General features: G+C 31.4%; 2 protein-coding genes across 3 annotated transcripts; one reads left to right on the top strand and one right to left on the bottom strand.

Moving 5' to 3' along the window:
- Positions 1-33: 33 nt before the first annotated feature.
- Positions 34-4,372, bottom strand: LOC109175365 ((-)-germacrene D synthase-like). Its single transcript, XM_019324626.1, has 7 exons — positions 4,160-4,372; positions 2,557-2,836; positions 2,111-2,483; positions 1,588-1,806; positions 1,355-1,493; positions 972-1,223; positions 34-489 (listed from the first exon to the last, which is right to left on the bottom strand). Exons 1-7 carry the CDS (start codon positions 4,292-4,294, stop codon positions 199-201), a joined length of 1,689 nt encoding a protein of 562 aa, XP_019180171.1. The 5' UTR covers positions 4,295-4,372; the 3' UTR covers positions 34-198.
- Positions 4,373-9,258: 4,886 nt separating this feature from the next.
- On the top strand, positions 9,259-10,925 carry LOC109175351 (forkhead box protein L2-like). Of its 2 annotated transcripts, XM_019324611.1 has the most exons (4): positions 9,259-9,619; positions 10,429-10,544; positions 10,646-10,683; positions 10,720-10,925. In XM_019324611.1, the coding sequence occupies exons 1-3, from the start codon at positions 9,297-9,299 to the stop codon at positions 10,675-10,677; spliced, it is 471 nt and encodes a 156-aa protein (XP_019180156.1). In that variant the 5' UTR covers positions 9,259-9,296; the 3' UTR covers positions 10,678-10,683; positions 10,720-10,925. The 2 variants fall into 2 exon arrangements, with proteins under 2 accessions (XP_019180156.1, XP_019180155.1); XM_019324610.1 differs by having other exon boundaries at positions 10,646-10,925.
- Positions 10,926-13,714: the final 2,789 nt, after the last annotated feature.

Genomic DNA, 13,714 nt, shown 5'->3' with positions numbered 1-13,714 from the left:
TGCTCTTGCTAAAATATTGACTAGATCAACCAGTGATAGAAGCTTATATTGAATTTCAGTGAAGCAAGCTACGTAAAAGTCTTATTTTGAAATTCTAACAATTCAAACACGGATAGCTAGTAACAGGAAAAATAAAGCAACATCGTAATACATGTTGAAGGTAGTAGGTTCATCTTCATTTTTAGTCTTAGGATCCGATCATATGATCGGATCAATTAACACAGAGGTAATGATGTCTTTAGTTTCGGTTGCGGAATGTGTATATGTGTCTTCATCTTTATACAACAAATCCATAACTCTTGCGAGGTTGACAACTCGGAAGAGTATAGGCATGGGAAAAGCAGTTGGGTTAAGGCATTCTTGATTAATGTCTTTCCATGCATTGTTGACTCGCTCATTAAACTCGTTAAAGGTCTCTTCTTTTGACTTCCCATATTGTTTCATGTAGATTTCCACAGCTGTATCTGCGTATCCTCTTTGCTGCTCAAACTATACAATCAAGTATTGTACATATGTATGATTATTGCATTTTTAGAGAAACAAACAAATATATATATATATATATATATATATATATATATATATATATATATATATATATATATATATATATATATAGGGTTGAGTTCAAATGAGGACAACAATATATAGAGGACTGTGAGGACAAATAATGGGCACACAACAAATTTTTACTAGGCACACACCTTAATACATAATGGCACACAAGAATAAATGTAAGCATCAGGTTTCGAACCCAGGCTCTATAAATTAACAAATCTAGCGCGCGACATACAAACTATGGCACACGACTATATTCGGTCATGCACACGACATACCTGCTAATGACACACACTACATCTGTCCTCACAGTCCTCTATAATATACTTGTCCTCATTTGAATACACATCTATATATATATATATATATATATATAATGAATGTTATAGTACACAAATAAACTTTGAATATACCTCATGTCCAACCATATCATCCATTAATCTATTAATAATCGATGCCGCTTGAACAATTAATGGCTCCTTACTCACCCAATCAAAGGCCTCTTTAGTTACAAAATCTCCTTGCATGCCTACTATAGAAGTTGTTGATAACATCATATAACCACACGTTACAAGGGTAACCTTCATGTACTCCTCAAACTTTGGAGTACGTCGCTTATGAAACCACTTTGCTTCTTCATAATATGCTCCCACTAACTTTTTCATCTAAAAACATAGCAACAATTAAAGTTCCAAAAGTTATTATTATCATATATAACCTTAAAGATATGTAAAATTTAACATAAGCTTTGACATAGTTTATATTGATTATGTTGAACCCCTATCTAGCTAGCTACCTCATTTTTAGCATAGTTGATACGGTATGATTCACTTTTGACAACCAACTCTTTCTCCATTTCAGCATAAACATCAAGAAGAACAACGTAACAAAGTCTCATATATTCGGGTAATTCATTTACAAGATTTGCATCCCATCTGCATGGCAAAAGTGTATTAACGCTATTATTTAGAAGAAAAAGCAAAGGTGAATGAAATCCTCAATTAAATAATAATCGAAGTTATATAAAACCTCTGGATTGCATCTGTGAATAGGTGGAGCTCGTCAAGGGTTCCATACACATCATAAATATCATCAACAAGTGAAGTCATTGCTATAACTTTCAAAAGAAATCTTCTGGCAAGAGAGTATTGTGGTTCAAAGTACATTCCTAACATCCAAAAGTAGTACTCCACCAATCTATCCCTAGCGAAAGGTAGATTTGTGGGGACATCTAATGTCTTCCACCACCTATGTTATAGAGAATATAGAAACAATAGGTTAGTCCATCGATCTAAAACCCTTTTTAATATTCATATTTAGGAATTTTTTTGACAGTCTATATTTTACACCGTAATGTCACTGCTAGAAATTATGGAATTTCCGACCATTTGAAAGGGATCTTAAATCAAGTCGAAAGCAAAAAAGTGATAGGAAATAGCAACAAAGGTTTTTCCGGATACCAAAACTGGTCGGAACAAGGCTTTCGACTTGATTTAAGATCACTTTCAGGTGATCAGAAATTCCATAATTTTGTGTGGCCGGAAAACGTTACCTTGTAAGATTGCCTAACTCCCTCTGATGTTCCTTCTGCAGCATGTTGAAGTCCAATTTCGCAAATTTCAACAGTACAATATCATGAGTTTCATCAACTTCATAAATTGATATGTATCTTCTTGCTTCTATCCTCGTTAATCTTTTGTAAATTGGCCTCTTCAATGCTTCACTGACTTGAGATCTAAGAGGATCAGTCAAGTTTGGTAACAAGGATTCTAGGTAAGAAGTGGTAAATACGAGTGCTTCATCTAAAATCTTCTCCCCGTGTAATCTAAGATGTGAAGCCTCGTACAAAGCTAATATCATTTGCACATTGTCGGTCAACGATTCCTTGAACTTGCCATCACATGCAGTGAAGTTTTCAAACACACCTGCAAAATTCAATTATCCCTTACACAGAATACTCGTATTAATTTAGTGCATACTTTTGAATTATACACTTACTGCAAGGTGCATGATAGCCATGTTGTCTAAGTAGTCGAAAGCGCAAAGAAACAGTATAAAGATCGTTCTCATCTTTTTCGACATTGAATTCATAGTGGGTATTGAATATGAGTTTCAATGTTGCTTCAATCTCCTTTTCAAATTGATAGCTCACTCCTAAGCGTTGGATCTTATTGATCAATTCCAGTTTTTGGGAAGAAACGCATGGGGCTTCCACAAGCATGTTCTTCACCTTTTCCTTCAGTTGTTGATGCTCTTGCCATTCTTGTGCTTCTGCTTTCTGTATATACAACGAACACACCTCACTTTTCTTTTATCAAATTAGCATATTATGGGTTGGTCTGATGTGAGACCATCTCATGGATCTCAATCCGTATAACAGTCCAATATAATAAAAACGCGTCATAATAAAATTGTAGATATAATATAATTAATACTTTAAACCTTATATATAATATTTTATAATAAAATTGCAATAGATAATTTGCGAAAATAAAGTAATAACATAACATAATTGTAGATATTATCAATACTTTAAACATATACTTACCAAAATTGTAATAAATAATTTACAAGAAATAAAGTATTAACATAGCAGCAAAATTGTAGATATAATCCATACTCAAGCCTTATTTATAACACTTTATAGCATAAATATAGTCACAAAATTATAACAGATAATTTGCATAAATAAATAAAATAATAACATAACAGAATTGCAAGATATAATTTATATACACTTTAAAGGCTTATATATAATAATTTATAGCATAAATGTAATACGCGCGGACAAACTATAATAGACAATTTGTAGAAAATAAAGTGTCATTACATAGCATAGCATATATATGTAATACTTTATGCCTTATATATAATATACTTTATCGCAAACAATTTGTAGAAAATAATATTACTAAACGCATATACCATAAGATGTAAATTCTCGTGATCCAACTCGTCTCAGGGATTAAGATCGTGAGATGATCTTATAGGAGAATTTGCCTTATATTATAGTGAAAAGCACTCCGAACTTTTCCTTTAGCTAATTTCACATTTTCTTTTTTTGGGTTCAATCAAAGAGTCTTGATTCAATTTATTCGTAATTTAAATTTTATATTATTTAATTTAGCATAATTAAGTTACTAAATTTCATATATTTAAAACCACTAAAGAAAAATTACGTATAGAAATTGTAATTTGGCAAATGAATACTAAAAGGCTATGGGACACGTATAATAAGACAAAAGGAGTATACTTTACTTGCTGCATATATATTTTTGCCTTATGAAGTAGTGCTAGATAATTATTTAATTTCAATGTAGAAAGATATTGCATGCACTCTTGTATGTAAATATTTTTTTTTTTTTTTGGCGATGAAGGAAATCTACAGTACAATCACTAATTAAGAACATGTATGAAATAAATCTCACTTCTAGGTAATACCCCGTAAATCTGCAGTTGAAATATTTTGTATAACGGACTCGACCGAGAGACTGTTAGAAGATATTGCTTGCACACACTCTTGTAAATATATACTAGTCTTAGTGTATATAGCCTAAAAACAAATAGTTATTTTCAATGAAGTATTTTGTGAATTAGTTACCTTTTCATGAGAAGCATAAGCTAGGAAATGGTCACCCCAAACGCTTGGATGATAATTGGCAGAACGGCGAGTAACTTCATGCAACTGAGGGCGGTTTGATGTAAGAACAGATAATGGTTGATTAATGCCAGCCATTTTCGGTTAACTAGAATGGGATAGAAGGAAACAAACAATTTAAGATAAGTAGTACTAGGGATTGCATGTTTTTCTTTGGAGGTGCCTCTCAATTTATAGTAAAATTTCGAGTGTGCAAAGCTAAATTTTCCCCTTATTTTATTTTAGTTCAGTACTAATGGAGATGAAGGTAATGGATTCAAATTTGGATATACTAACACGTTTATGTGTATTAAAAAAAAAAAAAAAAAAAAAACACTTCTATCTGCATTTTTCTTGTAGTGAATGTCTAGTCTTAATGGTCCCATTGTATATTAATTTCACAAGAGATTATGAAATAGTACAAGTACATATACTTTTTTAGTTTTTTTTTTAATGCTACTGACTAAGCTACTTTCTCAACCTACTAAAGCACAAAGAATCAATGCCGCCTCCACTGAAACTCAAACGCACAATCTCCCATATGGGAGTGCAACCTTAGTGTCATTAGACCACAAGGTCTTGGCAAATAGTACAAGTATACTTAAGTACATATTCAATAATAAATATTTATAAATATAAAAGAGTAAATATATAAAGTTTGTAAATAATTTATGCTTATTTTCATATATAACAAATTACTATATAAATTAATGAATTACCATGAATAAATTATTCACCCAAAAAAAATAATAAAAATAATATCTATATGTATTCTCGATTAGAACTAGTTTTAACTTTACCTCTATTATTCTCCTTAATTTTGCACATGTCCAAGATTTTTCTTTTATTTTATTTTTGATCTTCACAAAGGCGGCTAAATCGCATCCTACAGTACACAATACCAAATCAATAGGACCACACTAGTCCAAGCAGCCAAAAGCACTATATTTCTCAAATTTTTATCAATAATTCTTTTTCCTAGGTAATATATTTTATAGGACGAGACATGACATGGATAGTACTTTGATATGTAATAAATGTATATTTTTATATCTTGCAAGTTATGTACACATACATATAGTAAATTAATGAACAGTTGATATGAAATAAATGGAGTTAATACCATCTGAGGTCCTCCGAGTATTGTGGTTTTGCCACGTTTAGTCCTAAACTTTCAAATTGACCATTTGTGGTCCTTCGACTTTCAAATTTAACAATTCATGGTCCAAGTGAACCACCCATGGTCCTTCAAGTTTTGAAATTTAACCAGTTGTGGTCCTCTTAAAAAGACCATGGTTGGTTAAAATTTAATAGTTGAAGGACCATGGGTGGTTAACTTAGACCACGGATGGTTAAATTTGAAAGTCGAAGGACCACAGATGGTCAATTTAAAAGTTTAGGACTAAACGTGGCAAAATCACTATACTCGGAGGACCTCAGATGGTATTAACTCGAAATAAATGTATATTTTTATATTTTGCAAGTTATGTACACATAGTAGGTTAGTGAACACTTTTCAATGCGTGAGATACAACATGTAATAGTTTAGAACTAATAGCGGGGAGGGGGGGGGGGGGGGGACCTGCCCTTTAGGACATGCCTATGAAGTTAACAATACTATTAAATTATTATTTACTTTAGTATCTTTCCAATCAATTATATATAGCGTTATGTGAAAACAAAGCTACTCGCATGGGCAGCTCAATTGGTCACAGAGGTGAAACTTTAAAAAAATGACCAAGGATTGAGTCTCACCAGCGGCAATGAGGGACGGTTTAGCCTCTGTGATAAAAAGTGAATTAATCTCATAATTCATATGAGTTACGTTGATCAATGCTGAGAATTAAGAGAAAAAAAAAAGGGTGAGGTCAATTTTAATAATAATTTTATTATTTTAAATTTAGGGAAATGTACAAATTAATTCATTTTTAAATTTTCTTTCTTCAATTTTTCATTTTCGAAATGCTCATGCAGTCATGTTACTACATTCACCCTACTCTTTATGGTACTGCAATTGCGCCAAATTATATTGTGCATCCGTGTGCACCATGCAAAAACGACGTTGTTTTGACTAAAAACGTGCGTCCAATTAAAAAAAAAATCTTTGATTTCCGTCAACAACATTATGTTGTGCATAATTTCTAAATGTATAGTTATGAAATTATGGATGTATAGTTATGCAATTCTGGATTTATAGTTATGAAATTATGGATGTGTAGTTATGCAATTCTGAATGTATAGTTATGAAGTTATGCAATTCTGGATTTATAATTATGAAGTTAGAGATGTGTAGTTATGCAATTCTAGACGTATAGTAATGAAGTTATGGATGTGTAGTTATGCAATTCAGGATGTATAGTTATGCAATTCTGGATGTATAGTTATGCAATTATAGATGTGTAGTTATGCAATTTTGAATTATTATTTTTTTTAAGTCAACATTAAAACGACATCGTTTTTGCATCTGTGTATACCATGCACAGCATAACTACTCCTGCTATTTGGCAAAACCATTATATTACTACATCAACAATTACGTGATAGAGGCTTGTTGATGCATATATGGACTATGATTTTGCGCCTTTTTTGGGCCCTCCAAGGATCGACACCTGTGTCCTTAAGACTTCTAAAAACTTAATTCAACAATCAACACATCATTTTTTTTATAATTATTATTTTGAGAACCAAACTCCACCATGTGTGTGGTGAATTCTATTTAAATTATGTAATTGTAGTAGATGTGTCAAACGAATAAGTTAGTTCGAAGTTCAGTTCAGACTCAATCCATTTGGACTGGGTCATTTCGGTCCATTTGCTATAATGGACGGACTAGAGTTAGCCTATTTTTTACTACAGATAGGGTTGAACTTTAAATTTTTGTCCCATGGACCGGGCCGAGCCAATCCAACCCATTGGTCTGTACATTTTTAAAAATATAAATATATACTCTAGACTCTAGTAGAGTAATGACTTATGATATTATCATATTAGAAATTGTGATATAATATTGATTTTATGCTTATTAAATTCTTAAGTATTTATTATTTAGCTAGTTAACTGTTTAACTAGTATAGTAAGTTGTAATTACTACCCTAAAATATTTTGAAGTTGTAAAATTTTTTATTTGTTTCAAATTGAAAAAATTACTCTTACTACTTAGTAGTTTGTAGTTACAATTTGTAAACTTATTCTTATTAATAGTACTAAATTATTAATTATTAATTTCTTTATTTTTCTTGTAATAATTCTTAAGTTAAATAGTTGAAAATAAATATGTGAACTTGTAAAATTAATTCAGAAGGAATTCATACCTTAAATTAGTTTATTTATAATTTTTAATATTCTTTATTTTTTCAGGGCTATGAACCGGGTTGAATAATGCAATATGAATCTGGTACATAGAATAACAATTGGGATTCAAACATTGCGGCCGGTCTCTCGTTTTGAATCTTTAGAGCATCTACGATTGTAATTTTTAAGTGATTTTTGCATAGAATAAAAACTGGGCTTTAGTTTTTGGCTAATGAGAAGGCTAATTTTTGGACAAAATTTTCTCCTACAAGATTTGGTTTTTGGTAGGAAAAGAAAGAAAGAAAAAAAAAAAAATTAAACGCGAGCTTGTAGCGCACATCTCGCCCTAGCGGACGCGTGTTCGCTAAGGCGCTTCAGAGTGGCTGTCGGTCACTCTAAAACTCTTTATTATTATTATTGTTATTATTGTTGTTTTTTTTCTTTTTATTTTATTTTTTAAGAAATTACATGACTTTTTTATTGTTTTTTTATTTTTAAATTTTTTTTTTCTTATATTACAAAAAAATTAAATATGTAATATATAATTTTTATAATATATTTTTATTTAACAAGGACAATTAATTAAATATTTGTATTTCGAGTTACATGACTCGCAAATGTAGATATGTTTGTTTTAATAAATTTATTTTCATTACAATTACAAGTTTAAAATTAAAAAAAAATAAAGAAATAATTAAAATTTATAGAGTAAAATAGTAGATTCACAATATACTTATAAAAACCTAAAACTAATGAAAAGAGATTGAATGAAATAATGAATGATGAGATATTAGGCCCATAAAAAACTTTTAACAAAAAAAAAAAAAAAGGGAAAATTGCACTTTTTCCCCCTGAGTTATATACCTATAGCATTTTTTCCCCCTAAATTATTGAAGTGGTTGTTTTTTCCCCTGAAATGTTAAATGGACATATTTACCCTTAAACTAAATATTTAATTTATTTTTTTCTCCAACAAATTATGACCATAATTTGGTTCAAACTAAACAAACACTATAACAACCAAACAGAAATATTCCAATTACAATTTAGAATCGAAATTCGATATTTAGAGTTTATTAAAATCGTGAACCGGAACGGACGGTTAATGTTCCGAACTGAAAAAATAAAATACATTTATTGTTGAATTTAGACTATTTTAAAATAAAAAATAAAATTTTAAAATAAAGACGATTCTAAATCGCGAATCAGATCCGGAACCGCCGGTTCACGGTTCAAGATTCAATTTTTTTGATACATAATTTTAATAAATTGACATTTAAATATTGGATTCTAGATCTGAATTACAACTGTAAACTATTAATTCAATTGCTTTAGTATCCGGTTCAATTCAAACCGAACCGTGGTCATCCCTACGTATACGCAATAATTTGTTGGAGTAGTAAAATAAATAAAATGTTTACTTTAAGGGTATAAATGTCAATTTAATATATCAGGGGGAAAAAGCACCACTTTTAGAATAATTGAGGGGGCTAATGTGCTTACCTAAATAATTGAGGGGGAAAAAGTGCTATAAGTATATAACTCAGGGGTAAAAAGTGCCATTTTCCCAAAAAAAAAAATCTACTTTTTCTTTCCTTACAATCTTAAAAAAAAAAAATGTATATATATATATATATATATATATATATATATATATATATATATATATATATATATATATATATATATATATATATATATATATATATATATATATATAAAATAAAAATTTTAAAACAAAATGTTCGCTAATCGGCTAATGAAAAAGCCCGATAAACACTCTATAAGCCGTGCCCTCTAATTGTTTTCCATGGTCAAACACACTCTTTTGCAGGCGTCGCTCATGGATTCTTCCGGCGATTTAGGGCCGCCTCCGCCGCCGCTTCCTCCTCATCCTCACAACCACCACCGCCACCAGCTTTGCCCCCGCCATCACCACCAGCATCTTCACATTGTACCCAATTGCCCACTTCACAGCTTCTTGTTAAAGCCGCCGAGCCATCACTCGCCTTCCTGCCCTCTTTTCTCCCCTTTCCCTAACCATCTAAACCCACAACCCCTTTCCTCTTCCCAATTTCCAGGCATTCCGAATTTACCGGTCCGTGAGCCCGAAATCACACTCTCCGACGCTATGTGAGCTTTTCTGAAACCCTTCTTAATTCCAGTTTTTTTTTTTTTTTTCTTTTTTCCTGCCGATTGTACATTTTTTCAAGAAAATTAAGTGAATTACTAATGTAAAAATGTAAACTTTATCGGTTCTGACTTAAATTGGAATGGGGAAAAGTTTTTGTGTGTAGTATCTGAAAATCTGAAATCTTTTATCCTCAAAGGTGGTGGTTTTGGAAAAATTTCCTAGAATTTTCTAAGTGCAAGTAGAATTCTGTTCCTTGTTTAGGACTGATTGATGGGTTATGCTCTGTTCTCTTATTCACTTACATGTTAAAGTTTAATTTCCTCAGCAACTGTTCTATGAGTTGTTAAGGAAAGATAGGAATGTGAATTTGGAGCATAAACTGTGTTGATGAACTACAATAAACACGCTAAGTTACTCCAAATTGCTTTTAGACGAGGCTTACACAGTCATTGGAGATGGAAAAACGCATTGAAAACTAGTATAGGAAGTGTGACTTTAGAGGTGGCTGCAATGGATCTTATAGTGTAGAAATGGACAAAGTTTTAGGAAACAGAAAAGAAAGAACTTTGGGAGGGGAATTCCAGCATCTGATATGCGATGTCTAATATCGCTTGATGTAAACTCCCATTTGATGAGACATCGGGAATTCCACCCATTATTGAGCTATTTCGTAACATTGGCATGATTAAAATTTGACGTTATAGTCCAACACTTTGAGTTTCAGACTTAACTTGCTGTTGACAATGCTGCATCATTGCATTCTTAGTTTTCTGCTTAAAGTAACTCTCTTTGTGTTGCTTCTCAATAGGATGATGCAAGAGGAGAATCTGGAGGAAGAACCGGATGAGGAAGAGGACCCAATTTTCGTTCTAACTGATGAATGGAGAGACTTTTTTGCGAAATCTGAGGCTAAAAGGAGGCAAGGTAACTAACATTGTCTCTTTTCCCTTTCGGTTTTGTTTTCCTTTTCTACGCTAACTTTCCTGACAATAACAATTTTACACATTTGCTCGACTTTTGAGCAGCAAAGAAGCAGGCTAAGAAACACAAGAATTAGACGGGGAGTTGCCAACACGACTGAGAATGGCAGCTGCAAATTAATTGGGAAGCTGTTCTATGCCATTCTTATCAACTTTAGCAGATTGACTCATAGTATATGGGAAAGTTCTTAATTCGATTCTGTGTTTTATTTTCATAGAATATCTTTTTCCGTCAAAGCTCAACAACTCATAATATGCCCTGATAGAAATTGAATTCAAGTTTTTAGTACTACAATTTGTACTGCAAAGTACTCTTTCTTTACTATTTCTCTCAAGTGTCCCTTAGATTTTGCTCCCCCATTAGATCTCTCTTATTATGATGTTAATACTCCGTATTTAATTTACACTTAATAAGTGTTAGAATAATGGTTTTTTATTTAATCATAATGAAAAAGTTGTGATTGGTTCACTGATTAAAAATGAGTTCAATCCAACAGCTTGGTTAGTTTTTAAGCCATTATAAGGTTGGAGCGATTGACAGTTTTGTGTTACTCTTTTTTGAGTAAGAGTTAAACTCTATCGGGAGATCTGAGCTAAATCCCGATTAGTTACATATTCAGGAAGATCTGAACTAAATCCCAACTAATCGTGGGGCTATGCTCTAAGGTTCCTACATAAAAAAACACCGACAGAAAAGGTGAATACTGCTAGGAGGGAGATCAAACACAACACACCAAATTCTACCATTTAAGGTTCTATTTCACCATCCAGTTCTACCATTATCAGGGACAAAATAGCTACTTATTTATCTGTCCTACTTATTATTTATTGGTCAAATCAACTTCTTTTTTTAGTTTATTTCTATTAGCATTTTCTTATAATTTTAAAATTTTAATTTTTGTGTGTGTTTAATAGTACTTTTAATGTAGTTTCTAAATATATAAATTTTACATACTAATTCTAAACTTAATAATTTAATATAACATCGAACTCAACACATAAAATGGGACATAGGAAGTATTATATATATATATATATATATATATATATATATATATATATATATATATATATATATATATATATATATATATATATATATATATATATATATATATGCTCCTAGGTTAACTTGTAATAGCCATGTTCTATTCTTTGAATATTAATGTTTTTTTTTTTTTTGTTTTTCAAAGATTACTTTATAATTGTATAATTCTTCCTCGTACATACTACATTAACTCTTTTTTTTTTTTTTTGAAAATTACTACATTAACTCTTATTTGCTTATCAAAACAAATTTCCTCATCGACGATTTCGATAAGATGGCTGATCAGCTCTGACGTGCATGCTGGCCTAACGCATTGTTCCTACGCAAACAGCTACAAAATTCTCTCCTTTTTTTTTTTTCTTTTTTGTTGGGTACAAATGTTAGGCTGAGACTTGGATGACCAAATACAACTCCTGTGACATTGTATTGATTATTATGTTATAGTATAAAGAAATAAAATTAGCATTATTTATTGTTTTTTTTTTTTTTTTGAAAAGGAAAAAAAAAAGTAATTAATGCATAATTTTACTTCTTTATACTTGCATAGCAATTAGTACAATGTCACGTTTCAATAACAACTTTTATTTATTTTAGCATTGTGATAAACACTCGATCCTAATAACAAATTATTATAATTTTTTTTATATACCAATACCAACTACAATGAGAACAATAGTTCTCGAAAGGACATTATTATTGGTCAATCCATTATGATTTAAAGTACATGATGAAAAATGTAAGTATGTATAATTAAGGGGGAATGATAAATGGTAATATCACTACTGGAAATTCTGAAATTTCCGACCACCTGAAAATGATCTTAAAGTAAGTTGATACCAAAAAGTCCAAAAAGTGGTCGGAAATAGCAACAAAGGTTTTTCCGGATACCAAAAGTGGTCGGAACAAGACTTTCAACTTGATTTAAGATCACTTTCGGGTGGTCGGAAATTTCAGAATTTCCTGTAGTGTATTCCTAATAATATAGGGAGAGGGATTCTAGTATGCCTATAATACAAAGTCCTAGTCCGTATGGGCAGCTCAGTTGGCCACTGGGAACAATGACCCGGGATCAGGTTTCACCGGCGACAGTGTAGGAACAACCTTGTGCACAGTAAGCAAAGATTTAGTCTCTGTGTTCAGCTAAGTTACCATGATATATATCCTCCCATATGCTCTCTAGGGCCGGAGCGTGGGGACCCTTAGGGTTGGGGCAAATTATGCTGTGGAACAGTGTCCACCTTGCAAGGTGGACACGGTTCCAAAACTGTTCATAATTATGAATATATAGTTCAAAAATTATGAACATATAGTTCTATAATTATGAACATATAGTTCTGTAATTATGAATATAGAGATTCAATAATTGTGAATATGAAGTTCAAAAATTATGAATATATAGCTTTATAATTATGAACATATAGTTCAGTAATTATGAACATAGACTTCTGTAATTGTGAATATAGAGTTCAATATTATGAATATAAAGTTAAAAAAGTATGAACATATAGTTCGGTAATTATGAACATAGAACCGTGTCCAGCTTGCAAGGTGGACACGGTTCCACATCATAACGATGTAGGGTTGGAGATTCAACCTTTTGGATACAACTAGAATACAAAGTCCTAATAACTACAACTTAATTAATTACAACAATTTTTAAATGAAATTCAAATCTGATCACTAATGTTAAGGTCAAGAAAGGCTGCACATGAAGTAATTATTGGCATAATCTAAATGATATATCAATTAAGAAAGGAAAGAGTATAAGGTGGAAAACCTCATTGCACAAAGCCATTTTCCCTAATTGCCTTTTAGTTACGTTAAGGCAACAGTTAGGGATGTGTCTTGATTTGCTTGAGCAAATAGTCTTTTAGCTTTATTAGTGCACTTTCCGCTGCATTTATTTCATTATTATTATTTTTTTAATTTGTTATTCTCTCTTCTCCCAAAATGTTGAATTCACAAGTCCAAGAACCTCCACACTCCGACCTGACATAGTATTTGAGAGAATAATGTAAAACACAATGACTTAATAATCGAGGCAGGGCCAAATGTTAGTGCGCACA

This window comes from Ipomoea nil, unplaced genomic scaffold (assembly GCF_001879475.1).
Source record: "Ipomoea nil cultivar Tokyo-kokei standard unplaced genomic scaffold, Asagao_1.1 scaffold0688, whole genome shotgun sequence".
Lineage (NCBI taxonomy): Eukaryota > Viridiplantae > Streptophyta > Magnoliopsida > Solanales > Convolvulaceae > Ipomoea > Ipomoea nil.
Note: the sequence above shows the minus strand (reverse complement) of the source record. Positions and strands in the feature narration are given on the sequence as shown.